Source organism: Ctenopharyngodon idella, chromosome 6, assembly GCF_019924925.1.
Source record: "Ctenopharyngodon idella isolate HZGC_01 chromosome 6, HZGC01, whole genome shotgun sequence".
NCBI classification, from domain to species: domain Eukaryota; kingdom Metazoa; phylum Chordata; class Actinopteri; order Cypriniformes; family Xenocyprididae; genus Ctenopharyngodon; species Ctenopharyngodon idella.
Window position 1 is genome coordinate 19,839,581 of NC_067225.1, and position 16,642 is coordinate 19,856,222.

Here is a 16,642-nt window from a genome sequence, read left to right on the forward strand (position 1 = left end):
GGTGCTTTTTTAGAGTTTGAACATTCTTCAGAATAATTCTTTTGGTGTTTCACGGAAGGAAGAATGTTTTGAAATGACATGAATGAGTAATGACAGAAATGATCTCTTTAATTAATGAACCATCTCTTATTGTATTTGCTTTAATTAGCATATTATGTTTGCTTTTTGCTAGAATTGTACATTATATAATTGGAAATGACTTAATGGAACTTTTACACTTTTTTTTCTGATGTGCTAACTTTGCATATGCGATGTAGGGGCAAACGCAGAAAGCAGAAAGCAAATAAGTTAGGATTTAATTTCTATAACTTAAGTACACAATTAATTATGAGATATTGAGAGGATTTGTAAGTACACAGATCAAATGATCTGTAAGCTGATGTGTATAAACGTTGTGTAAAACCCTCTCCGTCACGTCTGCTCAAGTGCAATAAAAGTAAGAATGCATTTTGAATTGCACAGACCAGACTGCTGAAAATTCCATCTGCCACATTTTCCAAACTGCATACTTGACGGAATGACTTTATGAATTTGTATTTGTTTGTTTTGTTTCTATGGACACACAGAAGCTTGAATCACCATTGGCTAGTAAATTTTTTATTTTACTCACCAGACATTTTACATGGAATGCAAGAACAATGCAAATGAAAAAAAAAAATTGACATAAATATAATATAAAATATAAATATAAAATATAAATTTCAGACATTATTAAAGTCAATTAAAAAGTCTGTAATAAAATAACAAATCAAACAATAAAAAATAAACAACAATAGAACAAAGATGCAAATTAAATAAACAGTGCTTTTCATAAAGTAATCAAATGTAAATAACAGTCTTCACTGTATAAATTAAATATAGATGAAATATAATTTTACAAAAGTTATTCAGTCAAGAGCATTGAGTGCATTTTTTTGCAGTAAGTCAGTTTTTTGATTAACATTAAAAACACAGGCAGCAGCAGGAATATTAGGCTGCTGTCACTTTAAGAGCTAATGCACTGATCCAGTATACTGATACTGGTACACATGCGTTTTCTTTCACTCACTTAAGGTATAACTGACTATGTTTACTAGGATACTTGCCAAGACGGGCATTTTGACGTAATTTTGTGTGAAATTGTCCGTTCAAACGCAAGACATGAAAGAGAGCACAATTCAGTACTAACATGCTGTCAGTTGTGGTTGGGCGCGTGCTTCGAATGTTGCACACAAAAAAAAATTCTCACACAGCGTGCGAGTTATTTTTCTCTTTTTGTTTCTTTTCGAATGTTTAAATTGGCAAGGCTCAAAAAACACATGCAAATGATAAACTTTCATGATGATCAGGAAAGTTCTGTCAACGAGCCCTGCATGTGCTCTCTCTTTCTCTCACGGCGAGTGCTTGTGTGTGAGAGAAAGTGACAGAGGGCTCTCTCAGCCTAGCGATGGTGCTTAAAGCTCAGCAGGCAATGAAATTATATCTGCGCTAAACTTATTTTTTGCCTCTAACTCAATTACAGGCAACTGTAATCTTACAATTTACTAGCCATTGGCTAATTAAATACACTTTTTAGTCACCTCTTATGAAGTTTGGTTGCATATGCGAGTGATTTACTCGTAATGTAGCTTTTTTTTTTTTTTTTTTTTTTTTTTTTTTTTTGCATCTTTTCAATTGTCTAAATCTTAGAAGCATGTACATCTGTACAAGCATGTTCAAGTGTTTTTTTGACTTGTTTAAGTTGAAAGAGGAATTATTTTTTCTAGTGCTTTGTTAGTGTCACAATACTCTTTAGAGAAGTTAAAAATCAGCATGCGCACACAAGCAGACGTATCCTTACATGACCTTTGGCAACTGTGCAACTGGCAGCTAATAGTTGTGCAGTCTCATATATCAGGCAGCTGTTCCAGGATCAGATCTTTTATCCAGCTATCCATCAGTCCTCTAACCTGACTGAGTTAAATGTTCCTGAGAGAGATTTACAGATATCTGCATACCACAGAGAAACCAGGGTCCAAAATTAACTTTTCGCCACAACTGCCAGTTGCAGATGAATTCATACATATTAGTATTTTAAAGGATTCAGCAAATCGTTTCAATGATTTTGTTTGCATCGTTACTCAAAAATGTACACAGAAGAGTCCTGAATTAAAATGTTTAAGATTTATTGTTATATTGTAATGGACTTAAAGGGTTAGTTCACCCAAAAATGAAAATTCTGTTATAATTACTCACCCTCATGTTGTTCCAAACCCGCAAGACCTTTGTTCATCTTCGGAACAAGATATTTTGGTAACACTTTTCAGTAAGGTTCATTAGTTAACATTAGTTAACTACATTAGTTAACATGAACTAATAATGAACTGCACTTCTACAGCATTTATTAATCTTTGTTAATGTTAATGTTAATTTCAACATTTACTAATACATTATTAAAATCTTGTTAACATTAGTTAATGCACTGTCAACTAACATGAACAAACAATGAACAACTGTATTTTCATTAACTAATGTTAACGAAGATTAGTAAATACAGTAACAAATGTATTGCTTATGCTTATGATAAAGGTCTTACGGGTTTGGAGTAAATTACGAGTAATTGATGACACAATTTTCATTTTTAGGTGAACTAACCCTTTAATTTCCTTCTTCCTTTAGGGCTCCATCAGTATTAGCAGTAATGCAACAGCTCTATACAAATGCAAAACCAAACATTAGGAATGTTTTGGTTGCGAAAAAACGCCTAGTTATCGCACATTAGACAGTGTCTGGTGTTGTTTACATCTACTCCTCTAAGAGTACATGCTGAGGCATCAGTGACGGGCAGGAAATGTAGTAAATGTGGGTTTCCGTTGTTCACATCCCTTGATGTCTTTACCCTGTTTGCACTTATAAAAACAGAGCTGTGTCGGTCTGTATCCAGATTATGTCAGTGAGTAGACAAAAGGCCAGCTGATGCTGCAGAATGAACATCACAACACACACACACACACACTTACATAAACACAAACACAACATGTTATATATGAACACGTGGACCCACACATGCTCATTGTTTTGGTGTAGCAAGTGGCATGTTTTGTTAAACAGTGCACAATGTCACTGCACAACTTCCTCTTCCCTGCTCTCTGTTTAGGTGATGTCTGAACACCAATGCATATACATTTAGATATAATCAAAATAAACATCCTTCAACAATCAAACCAGAAGATATTTAGTTTTTTAAAGCTGGGATCTTAACTATTTATATGTTGCCCACCAATCACAAATGATGCTCTTCTGTCCTTCAGAAATTTCCAACCTATTAGTGATGACCACAAACCGAGAGCCCGCCCCGCAGAGACAACATCAAGTCAGCCAGTTGAGTTTCCACCGCATCCTTAAGGAAGAGATTGTACAGGTGATGTTTTCATAGATTTTTTTTTTTGAAACAAACATAATGTTGACTCGTCTTCAGCATGACAAGCATTTAAGAAATAAAATGAAATATAGATATTGTCAAAAATTGACCATATGCATTCATAAATGGGAGCACCACAGTTGGTGAGTGAAAATGCACTGGCCTTAAATATTTTTTAATGACCATAAAACTACTTTTATTGAAGTATATAGACTAACGAAACATAATTATTATAGAGTATAGTTAAAACAAATTGGGGTCAATAAGGGCTTTTTGGAAGGAATTAATACTTTTATTAAATGAGAATGCATTAAATTGATCAAAAATGACAGTAAAGACATTTATAATGTTACAAAAGGTTTATATTTCAAATAAATGCCATTTTTGAATTATTCATCAAAGCACCAAATCAGCATATTAGAATGATTTCTGAAAAATTATCTGAAGACTGGAGTAATGACTGCTGAAAATTCAGCTTTAGGGGAAGAAATTGCATTTTAAAATATATTAAAATACAAATCATTTATTTTAAATTGTAATAATATTACTGTTTTTACTGTTTTTGTGCTCAAATAAATGTAGCCTTGGTCAGCATAAGCATCAAAAGCATTTAAAAAAAAACTTACCGACCCCAAACTTTTAAACGATACTATAGTGCTCTTTTTAGTAGCTAGTTTATTTATTATGTAAACTATTAGCAAGACATTCACTATAGCTTACTGCCCCTGGCAATAAGCTGTAGTGGATAAAAATCGGATGCTTTGAATAAAAGTGACTGTGAATTGACTACCTACTTACTGATATGTGACACTGTGGTTTCATTCAGGGTGAGCATTTGGGTCGGGGCACAAGGACAAACATCTATGCTGGTGTTCTGAAGCTGAAGAGTGAGGATGATGATGACATGGGAGGATACTCACAGGAGGTGAAAGTGGTGTTAAAAGTGCTGGGCTCAGGACACAGAGATATCTCTCTGGTAAGACACACATGGCCTACTCGTGTCTAAATTAAGTTTAGCAAACAAGATTATTGGTTTTAGCTGGTATAACATTACTCCTGACTCTCTTCCTTATTTGTAAGTTGCTTTGGATAAAAACACATGCCTACTGAATAAATGTGAACTAATTGTGGCCATTTTCAACTGTAATGAACCATGAGGGGATTTGAATCTAATTTTCTCCGCTATCTTACTTCCTAATATTCTGTCATCAGTGTGGTTACTTTTATTTCTTTTTCTGCCTCTTCTCAGGCTTTCTTTGAGACAGCAAGCATGATGCGTCAGATCTCTCATAAACACATTGCCCTGCTCTATGGAGTGTGTGTTCGCCACCAGGAGAGTAAGTACCTTACGCTCACTTGTCTCTAGTGTGTAGCAAACTTGGCCTTTATCCTGCCAAATGATTCTGGTTGTATATGATGATTGCTTCATCTAGTAATATTGATGACAAATGGATGTTTTTTATGAGCAATCCATTTCCAGACAGAGGGCACACATCTTTTAAAGACTTCACAAAATTAGAGAACTAGAACATTTGGTTGTCTTTCATTCTGTTCTGATGTATTTTTACATGGCAAGTATGAGAAATGGGTCTTTTTTTATTCCACCTGTTGAATTGTAACCAGCAATCAGTCTACTTTTGCAGATATACTGGTGCAAATGTAATTTATTTACTTACAAAGCGAACATAGAGACACTGTCATTCTCCGCCTGAGCGTGTAGATCTAACACACTGGCAGTTATATTTCTAAGAAATCACAGAAAAATCAACCAATAAATCATTGTTTCAGTAATAATTTAGTGTTAAATGAGTGAATATTAAAATGGAGTCTAACAGGATAATAATGTAAGTGTGTTTCATAAATGTTATTATTGTGAGGAGGAAGCCGATAACACAGAGCTACTTTCGATTGTTGAGCAAAGCCTGCAGGTTAGGTATTTAATTGCAAACTACACTTCCTGCTCCACTGAACAACAACCTAAATACTTTGAGGATCACCAGCCATGTGCACGCAATGGGTGTGTCTGTGTGTTTGCCTAGAAGAATTTGCATATTTGAGCTGGAACCGTGTTTGTGTGTAAGAGAGGGAGAGAGTTTGATAACGGTGCTCATTTACATAAAATACCATTTCTCTCTCTTTGTAGATATCATGGTGGAGGAGTTTGTTCAGTATGGTCCTCTGGATCTGTTCATGCGCAGACAGACCACACCTCTTAGCACCGCATGGAAATTCCAGGTCGCCAAACAGTTGGCTAGCTCCCTCAGCTATCTGGTAAAGAAACTCATAAACAAAAGCACAAAACCTTGCCTGACCAATCTTGATGTTTTTGTTAACATTAACAACTATTATATCATGTTTACTAGATCATTAGAACAAAAATGTCATGCATTTTTTTTCTTAATATTTTAACGTTTATTCATAATTGAATTTGAATCTGTTAAGCAACATAACGTATCAATGAAAGTTATTATGAAGTATTGTCAGTGAATAATGTTTCTGTTTGACTGCTGTGTGTATCCTGTAGGAGGATAAGAAGCTGGTTCATGGATATGTGTGCTGTAAGAACATTCTAGTGGCTCGAGATGGTCTGGATGGAGAAGGAGGACCCTTCATCAAGCTGAGTGACCCCGGCATACCAATTACTGTCCTTAGCAGAGAAGGTGAGAGATTTATTATGACCACCTTAACAGCATATTAAAGTCAGCATGAAACGGAAGTTGCTATAGTCTTTCCTATTGTGACATATATGTGAGTGAAACATATGAAAAAATTTAGGGTGGGACTTGATTTTGTGGTTTGCTATATCTGTGATCACAGTGAAACATCATCAGAGAACAGAAGAGATATTGCTGCAAGAGGGAGGGGAAGTTATTTTGATTAAGATTACAAGGGAAAAAAGATTAATGATGTACACATAAATCATTCATAATAAATAATGTTTGTATTTATTTTTTAAAATACTGTTAATGTTTTAATACAATTAAGTTTAATTATATGTTGTCTTATTTATTATTACAATGAATATAGCATTTAATGGAATAAATGTTTTTACAATATTAATCATTTAAAATACATTTTAATGAAAAAAAACTTTAAATGTATATAGTTATTGTAATTAAAACATTACTTGTTAAAAATGAATATAGCATTTTTTGTTAAAGAAATATTAATAAACATTAATAAATAATTAAATTTTATTTCAAATAAAATAAATATTAATTTAAATTTCTATCACTGCTCACACAAGGGTCAGAGAATTTGAGCTGACATATATGTTTTAATAACCTTGTAAATAGAAAGAGTTACATAGGTAAAGTGTAAAGTGTTATTAGCCCACAGTCTTTACTGGTAAATTACCAGTAAGAGATCAGGAACAGGACCTTTTTAAAAATACTGGTAAATTGGTTCTTGCAATTTACCAGTAAGGGAAGTTGTAACATTACCAGTAAATTACTGGTATGATGCTGTATGTGAACAAAGAATGAAGATTACAGGTATGAGCACTTATGAAGTTGGAACTCGCTGACATAAGAAGTCTGCCCTGGGCCAATCATAAAGTTCTTATTGAGATGATTACTCCGCACTATGGGTGTAAAGGTACACAAACATGACGGTATGGTACTTACCACGGTTTTTTAAGTCACGGTTCGGTACAGCAGGGGGGAGAAAACTAAACATAAAATTGCGTTTTTTTTAATTAAACTGTGGGTTTTTGAACAAATGTGTCTGTGTTTAAATAAAGTCAATTATAATTTAGATAACTGACTAATTTAGATAATTAAAAAAAAATCTCTCTTAGTTAATGCTGTAAACTATATAGGAAGCTCTTTCTTACACATTACTATAATATTAAAGGTTACAATTAACAACAGAGCCCAAATTATTAAATTCAACACTTTTTTTTTTCTTTCTTTTTTTTCAAACAAACAAACAAACCAAAAAAACAAAATTTTCTACTCCAATTCATTTTTGAAATATAATCATTTACACAGTGGCAGTCATAACTTGTTTTCATGACAAATTTATTTAAACATACATTAAATAATCAAGACATTACTAACAGGTTAAGTAAATATAATGAATAGGCTAATATAGTGTATATACCAAATGCTCCTCTCTAGAGTTAATTTCTCTAGTGAACTAACATGCTGTCAACACTAAACGCCTGAGGTAAATGTAATGCTATGTGAGATATTATTCTCAAGCTGTTTTATTGATATCTTTCCGCAGTTGAAACACTGGTTGAGAGATTACATGTAAACATAACGATCAATCGTCTCTTCTTCTGCACTTTTACTGGTAGCAAACAGCGTTGCATTATCGCATGCGCCCCCCTCTGGATTGGAGTTTGGATCGCTTGTGACTAACTTTATCCGTCAGGTGTATGCACCGAAACGTGACATCTGTACCGTGACGGTTCGGGACAAATACATGTACCTTTTCACCTGTACTCCGTGCAGTTTATAGCAAGCTCCGCTGCTTTTTAATAGTTTTTCTATGTAAATATGCGCTAGATGGACATCTTTGACCGTTGTGCCACATCTCGCAGCTTTTTCAGCGTGTCACGCTCGAGACCCTGCCTTTTTCTTTTCATTTTCAACAGCTCTGCAGTTGGATACTATCATGCATGTCTCATGTTTTTAAGAGCGAAAACATGTTCTGTTTGATCATCTGCCTGTCACTCAGACGTCAAAAAATGTTGTCAGATCGAACAGATTTTCCTCATGCGGGTGAATGAAGACAACTGAACAGCGTTTGAAGATCATTTCTGATTACTGACATCGCAGTATTTTGGTGCTGATATTTGAATGGTCTCTTATCGATATAAAGCCAGAACGCCGTTGCTTGTGTGAACAGCATGTTTGCATATTTACCAGTAGTCATTCTGGTAATTTTACGGTAATTTACCGTATTGCTGTGTGAAAGGGGGCTTTTGAGTGTGCATCCAGAGTAAATGCAGTGCTGTATGTCTGAGCTCTGTTGCACTCTGAAAATGAACTGCTCGGAAAAGATAACTGACAGGAATTTTGTTGGCCACGATCCAGCTCAGCTCCCTGAAGCACTTCAGAGACCAGAAAAGCTCTTTGTTTGCTGTGTGCCAGGGACTGTTACAGGAAAGACTGGTTGTGTGTGTTTTTGGGCACAGAGAGGGATTAAGATGTGCCATACAAGAAACTATTTGCCAAAGGGATCATGTGTTAGATGAAATGCCCTTTTAAAAACAGTAAAGATGATTGTTGAAACTACAGTGTGATGTTTGAATGAGGAAATAGTGGTGGAAACCCCCCATAAAATGAGGATTATTCACCCAGCACAACTCACAACAAGTTACTTGATAGTGCTTTTGAAACAATCCAGTCTGACAACGTGCTTTGTGTTTGTCTACAGAGTGTGTGGACAGGATTCCTTGGATTGCTCCGGAGTGTGTACAGGACACAGCTAATCTGAGCGTAGCAGCAGATAAGTGGGGCTTTGGGACAACTCTGTGGGAGATCTGTTACAATGGAGAGATACCTCTCAAAGACAAGAAGCTTACGGAGGTAACAGCTTACACGCATACATTGAGGCATGCACATGACTTTTCTTTATGATAATGTGCTGATAAATGTGTATTTTTGTTATCATCTCTCTGAGCAGAAGGAACGATTTTATGCAGCGCAGTGTCAGTTGGCAACCCCTGACTGTGAGGAGCTGGCCAAACTCATGACCCACTGTATGACCTACGACCCTCACCAGAGACCGTTCTTCAGGGCCATTGTCAGGGACATTGTCATGGTGGAGGAACAAAGTAAGGAGACAAGATATACAGATCACAAACGATACATTTAGTTATTAAATATGTTTCTAGTTGGTACCAAATTGGAAATTTAAGCCTAAATAATTTTTCCTTGGCAGGGTCACCTTTGTGTTTATAATTGTAGTTTTTTCAATACTGACCTCTTGTGGTTAGTACAAAGATCTACATTCATCTTTGTTAAAAGTACTCATCATGTTTTTTCCCACTGAAGTCCATTTTAAATTTGTCAAGGTTTCTTTCACCTATACTATCATTCAAAAAAAAATTTTTTTTTATAATAGGGGAATAAGCATAAGAGAAAAAACATAAAAAAAAAAAAAACTTACCCCAAACTTATGAACGGTAGTGTACGCCAGTTATAGTTTAGTCTTATATGACTGTTTCCACTCTTAGAATTAAACAGGCTGTTTTTGCTGCTGTGCTTTTAAGGTTAGGATTGGCTAGTCTCCATGTACTGTAGAAGTGTTGTCAAAAGTGCCGACCGCGACCGCGAGTCGGTTGACATATCTGATGAGCGTGTGAACACAAACGCCAATCAGAGGTGTTTAAGAATCCGCTCAACAGCGCTCAAAGTGTCATATTTTTAATATTTTAGTACCGACTTGGTATCGCGGACGGTACTTTTCACAACACTATACTGTAGGTAGTCATCACCGTTTCTTTAGGACAGGATAAGTTTCTGTGCTAAAAAGGTGTTGATATGTAAACATGGGTAGTCATATTTTAATGTGAAGTATAACCTGCTTTTCTGTGGTGGGTTTGAGAGAAAACATAACATTGTAAACGTTTGCATATGTTTAAAAAAAAAACATTTTTTTTATTTTTCCTCTTTAATGTTTTCTCTCTAGACCCATCTATTCAGCCTGTTCCCATGCTAGAGGTGGACCCTACAGTGTTTGAGAAGAGGTTCCTCAAGAAGATCAGAGACCTTGGAGAGGTATTTACTCTCTCTCTCTCTGTGTCTGTGTGTGCAAGTGTGTCGTGTCTTTAAACTCATGAACAAACTGCTTACTTAACTGACCATCTTCTGGTTGGACTGAAGTACATCTGTGTTTTCAGGGTCATTTTGGGAAGGTGGAGTTGTGCAGATATGACCCACGGGGAGATCGGACTGGAGAGCTGGTGGCTGTGAAGTCTCTAAAGCCAGAAAACCGAGAAGAGCAGAGCAGTAACCTGTGGTGTGAGATTCACATCCTGAGAGAACTTTACCACGAGAACATTGTCAAATATAAGGGCATTTGCAACGAAGAGGGTAAACCACAATTCTGAACATCATAAATAATATAACACTGTAATGACTTTTGGTGCCAATTGCAAGAGTTGCTTAAGCGAATCTTTCAATGTTTTTATTTTAGGTGGGAGATCCATTAAACTCATCATGGAGTTTTTGCCGGCAGGCAGTCTGAAGGAATACCTTCCTAGAAACAAAGCTCACATAGACCTTAAGACCCTTCTCAATTATGCTGTACAGATCTGCCAGGTAACACAATATGTGAATGGATTACAATGCTTCTCTAGTTATGGTATTTATGGTAAATTTTCAACCTGAAAAAAAAAAAAAAACACCAGCACAATGAAACAAAAATGTAACAAAATTACAAAGCAGAAAGAATCACAACTTTAACACAAGAAACAACTGATGAAGAACTGCTCTTATTTTAAAGTATTTTAAACAGCCTGTAACTCAGCAGACAGTAAAGCATTCACTTCCTTTAATGCAAAATACATACCATCTGCTAAATTAAATTTAATTTGCATTAAAGCAGCGATTATAGTGAGTAATAGTGTGATATGGAAATACATTGCAGTATAATGAAAATAATAAAGGCATACGCACATGCCATGATTCAATACATCACACTATTCAAAAGTTTGGGATAGTTTTTGAAAATTTCTTATGCTCACCAAGGTTGCATTTATTTAATCAAAAATAAATCTAGTAAATACAATAAAAACAATAATATTGTAAAGTATTATTATTATTATTATTATTATTATTATTATTACAGGAGCCATTACTTCAGTCTTCAGTGTCACATGATACTTCAGAAATCATTCTAATGTGCTGATTTGGTGCTCAAGAAACAATTTTGATTATTATCAGTGTTGGAAACACTGTTAGTTGTCAGTGTTAATTGTGCTCCTTAATATTTTTGTGGAAATATGTATATTTGTTTCAGAATTCTTTGACGAACAGAAAGTCCAAAAGAACAGCGTTTATTTGAAATTGTCTTTACTGTCACTTTTGATCAATTTATTGTGTCCTTGGCTGCTGAATAAAATGTTTAATTTCTTAAAAAAAAAAAAAAAAAAAAAAAAAACTTACCCTGTATAAAATATTTTCTCATAATGCCTATGGTGATACCCAGCTATATATACCCATAAATATGTTTTGACAACATTTGCTTTTCACACAACTTATTTTTGCTCTGGTTGTTTGTTGTCCTTGTGGTTTTATACTCTGAGACCAATAATAACAACAGCTGCTTACAATGATCCTTTGTGTTTTCATGCTCTGGGTTTCTGTTTGTAATACAGACCTGCATTGTAACATTCTGCTCAACCCTGCTGTTTTCTGACCTCTTGACTCCAGGGCATGGACTACCTGGGCTCTCGCAACTACATCCACAGGGACCTGGCAGCCCGGAATGTTCTGGTGGAGAATGAAAGCACGGTAAAGATCGGAGACTTCGGCCTGACCAAAAGCATTAAAGATAACGAGGGTTACTACACGGTGAAAGATGATCTGGACAGTCCAGTGTTCTGGTAAGCCTCGCTCATTAGAGGTGCAGCTATGCAGCAATGACCAAGTACAATTAAATCTGATATGAACCATATGTATTGGTAATGGTAATTATATGTAATTCCATGATGGAATTATGTACAATTATCAAATGCCCCTGGAAAATCTACTTTGTAATGATTCTTTTTCTCCTTTTCCCAGGTATGCTCCAGAGTGCCTGATCCACTGCAAGTTCTACAGGGCGTCTGACGTCTGGTCTTTTGGTGTGACCATGTATGAGCTTCTCACATACTGTGATACCTTATGCAGCCCTATGTCGGTGAGTGGCCAGCCATTGTTTTAGTCTTGTCCTAAAAACCCTAAGCTATTGAACACCAGCTTCAAGTCCACACACGCAGTTGACACTTCGCGAAGACCCATCCCCCTTAATTACTATCGCTTTGTCCAATAAAGCATGGCGCTCTCACGCCACACGTTCTCACAGAGTGAAAAATACACTGTGGACCAAAGAGGACACTGACAACACGCTGGAAGATAAGACAGAGCAGGTTACTTTTGGTATGAAACTTTTGGTAAGAAATTCAAACAAATTCCGTTTTGTGGCTCTTTAATGCGTCGTGACAGATTGCTGTAACGTCTCAGTTCAAGCAGCATGTGAACCGATCGTCTATTCCTACTAGTAATAAACATAAATTAACATTAGATGGTATATGTTGTTTCAACGCAGAAAGATCAGTACACACCGTTTTTTTTTTTTTGTTTTGTTTTTTAAGTTCAAGTCCACCGACGTTAAAGGCCCCGATATACTCACGGCAAAGTTCTTTTTCGTTCCTCGTTTAGGGGTAAAACGAAGTTTGAAATACATGAGCAGCAATATACTGTTATCGAACATCTGACACCACCCACACTGCTGAGAGCGGCGTTTAGATGAATATGTAAATATGTGCTGCGTGCTTTCCTCTCAGTAACAAAATAAACAGTCAACAAAATTGAGAAAACAGCAGGCATTTTAATAAAGCATAAGAAAAGCATCTGATCATAGCAACGTGAATTTGTTTGTTTGCATAAGCTTTGCAGTTCGGCACTCTAGTAAAGTCACGTCACATTTATTTATGTAGCACTTTATATTTGCTTAAAAGCAAGCAACTTTACCATAGTAAACATGAAAAACAATGTCTGTCTCGTTTCATCAAAAGTACAACTTCATTTTCTACTATAAAGCATCTCTCCAATGTGTTCATGTTTTCACTCGCATACGTCTGACCTCCATGGATCGAACAGGAGAAATGAAGAAATATGAAAAGGAATAGGCCTTTACAAAAATATATAAAAAGGAGAGAGACATAAAAGCACAAGAGGATTAAAACAATACCACAAATATCAGTAATACCACAAAATATCACAGCTGCACTTTGACACATTGGATAGACTTAAGTAGTTATTTTTATGCAAATGTATTATGTAAACATTTCCTTATGTAAGTGTTTTACTTTTGATTGCATTTCTAATTCAGTGTTTGATTATACACAGTAGGAGGGTAATACAGATTTGTTGCGAAGCAGAACCAAGTACTTGTAGCACACTTCTTAGAAAGCCCATGTTCATTTCTGTAGGCTGAAAGAAGCCCTTGTTTAGGAGGTGCTGGTGAGTCTGGTCGTTCTCTCTCTGTCTCTGAGAACATGGCAGATGGTGCCAGTCTGTGCCCACAGTGGCAGATGTCTTACCCAAAGGCTGCGGTAGACGTCTGCACACCAATCCTCAATTTTTTTTTTTCTGTGCTTTTGGGGGAAATGTCTGTACTGAGGGATTTGTCAGATTTTCACATTGTACACAATGCAGACGCACAATGTAATGCTTCCTCACACTCTGGTTAAAGGTAGTTTGCTAGAGGAGACGTGTCGTGGATGGATGTTTAATACCTCAGAGCTTAACTGTAAATCAGGTCATTGACCCCACTTTGTTCCACCCCCACAGGTGTTCCTAAAGATAATTGGTCCAACACATGGCCAAATGACTGTTACCCGATTGGTCAAAGTCCTGGAGGAGGGAAAGAGACTTCCAAAACCAGATGGCTGCTCAGAGAGGGTAATGTATAACTTTACTAAAACAAAATGCTGTAATTTTACACTACTATTCAAAAGGGGTCAGTAAGATGTTTATATATTTTGTTGAATTATTCTTTTTATTTAGCAAGGATGCATTAAATTGCTCAAAAGTGACAGTAAAGGCATTTATATTACTAAAGATTTCCATTTTAAATAAATGCTGCTGTTTTGAACTTTCTTTTCAGCAAAAAATCCTGAAGAAATGTATCACTAGCTGTGTTTCCATTACAGATTTGCGCAAAACTTTTGTGATATTTTCAAAGTATCGATAAAAAAACTTGCGAAATGGCATTTCCATTAACTGATGTTATGCGACTAAAATGTCTTTTTTTTTTTTTTTTTCTCTCGCGATAAGTCATTCCAAAAATCATGGCAATGGATGTTGGTAGATTTACGTATATCCCAGCCACTGCACTAGCCATTATTTTTAATCGAAGGAGACGTATGCATGTTATCCAAGCATTTATGGCAAAGAAAGCCCCTTATATTTGGGAGCAGTCAGGTATGAGGTGTTTCTGGGTTTTTCTCCCTCCTATCTGCTTCGAGGCCTTGATAAATTCAAATTGTGGCTTTTTTGTTGTTGTTGTTTAGAATCCAGTAGACCCATAATACTTTTGTCTTTTATGAGTTTAATGAACTCTCTTCTTCTGTCCAAACATACCACGCCCTCTTTAAAGAATGATTGACTCTTACATAGGGCAGGTGACGTGTAAATGCAAAAAAAACACCTAATGCGAGCGTAGAAACTTTTTTTGCGATATATGGGAGTTTTTGCGAAATGACGTTTCCATTGGGCGTATTTTCAATTCGCAATTTCAATTTGTGCAATTTAAAGGGTAATGGAAATGCGGCTACTGTTTCCACAAAAAGCAGAACAACTGTTTTCAAAACTGATGAGGTTATGAAATGTTTCTTGAGCACCAAATCAGCATTTTAGAATGATTTCTGAAGGATCATGTGACACTGAAGACTGGAATAATGGCTGCTGAAAATTCAGCTTTGCCATCACAGTAATAAATTACATTTTAAAATATATTAAAATAGAAAATAGTTCATTTAAATTTATATAATATTTCACTCTATTACTGTATTACTAAATCAAAAAATGTAGACTTTTCTCAAAAACATTAAAAAAAATATTACTGACCCCAAACCTTTGAATGGTAGTGAATGTTACAGGCCATATTAGTATGATGATTTGAAGTAACCTCTCAGGTTTCAAGTAATGGTAACAGAATTCTAAGGAATCCTATGGAAGTCAGTTGCCGCCCACACAGGCACCCACAATGGAAGTCTAAGGCCCTGTTTACACCTGGTATTAAGATGCAATTTGGTCGATCGGAGCCCAAGTGGACGACATACCCATTTACACCTGGTGTTTAAATCTGTCTTTTTTGTCCACATTCAACCACATCTGTTCTGATTTCTTCAAGAGGAGGTTCTATGGGCGGGTAAATGTATGGGTTTTTTTTTTTATATATCTTTTGATCTAATGGACAAAAGCTCACACAGTTTACATATGAACGGAGACAAAGGAAAAACATACAGAGAGCAGCAGCTTTTGTTTCTGCTCTGATAGCCACAAGATCACACCGAACGTGTTAGAAATCGGGAACATTGTGCTTGGTATGTTTTTCATCTTCAAACCAAACTTGGGTCTTTAGCCGACAAAGTTTAAATCCCGTCTGGCTAGCATGCTTCCCATAATGTTTACACATTAAGTCAGTATAGGCGCAGAGTAGGCGGCCTTTTGTTGCTGTTCGAACACATTCGACCACACGAGCGTCTACACTATGAAAGCAATCCGGTCGAATGCGTTTTTGACTACTTCTGGAAGTGGTCGAAAGTGGACAAGCTCAAAACGTTTTACACCCTGTTTAGCATTGTCCATTTGTGATCCAATCAACCAAAACGCATCTTAATACCAGGTGTAAACAGGGCCTAGCATCCACTGCCTCACAGACTTCTATTAGATGTCAAGTTTTTAACAGTTACAAACCAATGAATATCACGTTGCAAATTTGGCAAATAATTGAAACAATCGAGACACCCCAGGTGAATATGGTAAAAAAAATTAACTAATAGATATCACCATACTTGCCCAGCTGATTGATTACATTAAAAATTGCAAACATTTTTTGTATTACAAGTTTTCTAAAATGTTATGTTTAAATATGCAAATGAGGCGTTATCTAATTAAATATGTGCTAATTTGCATACATTTCTAGAACAAAAATCTGAATATTGGATTACGTCAAGTTCAAAATTCTTGTTTAATTTTTTTGGACATATTAAATTCAAAGGTTTTTACAGAGGGAATTTTGGATATCTCTTTTTATCACTCCATAAATCAGAAAATACTATCAACAGCCAGAAAAAAAAATATTTTCACCATTTTTTTTAGGAATAAAATCAGGCAAATTATATATAAACAAATCCCTCTGTAAAAACCTTCAGAATATAGATAGGAATAAAACTGTAAAGTTTGGTGTATGTAAGTTCTGCTGAAGTGGAGATTTCTGACTCAGAGCAGGAGAAAAAACTCATTTTGAGAAAACAGCCTTAAAAATATATTTACTGTAATTGAAATCTATAGACGCAAATAGATAAAGTGCTAT

The 16,642-nt window shown here is 35.7% G+C and overlaps 1 protein-coding gene across 1 annotated transcript in view; it reads left to right on the forward strand.

The window, feature by feature from the left end:
• The window catches only part of jak1 (Janus kinase 1), a 35,335-nt gene that overhangs the window by 16,884 nt on the left and 1,809 nt on the right, over positions 1–16,642 (forward strand). The window contains exons 11-23 of the mRNA XM_051896290.1: positions 3,270–3,379; positions 4,206–4,355; positions 4,629–4,716; positions 5,523–5,650; positions 5,904–6,039; positions 8,768–8,919; positions 9,017–9,167; positions 10,025–10,113; positions 10,236–10,428; positions 10,532–10,656; positions 11,770–11,942; positions 12,121–12,238; positions 13,894–14,004. Of these exons, the coding sequence (XP_051752250.1) occupies positions 3,270–3,379; positions 4,206–4,355; positions 4,629–4,716; positions 5,523–5,650; positions 5,904–6,039; positions 8,768–8,919; positions 9,017–9,167; positions 10,025–10,113; positions 10,236–10,428; positions 10,532–10,656; positions 11,770–11,942; positions 12,121–12,238; positions 13,894–14,004 (1,724 nt within the window). The remainder of the gene's footprint in view (positions 1–3,269; positions 3,380–4,205; positions 4,356–4,628; positions 4,717–5,522; positions 5,651–5,903; positions 6,040–8,767; positions 8,920–9,016; positions 9,168–10,024; positions 10,114–10,235; positions 10,429–10,531; positions 10,657–11,769; positions 11,943–12,120; positions 12,239–13,893; positions 14,005–16,642) is intronic.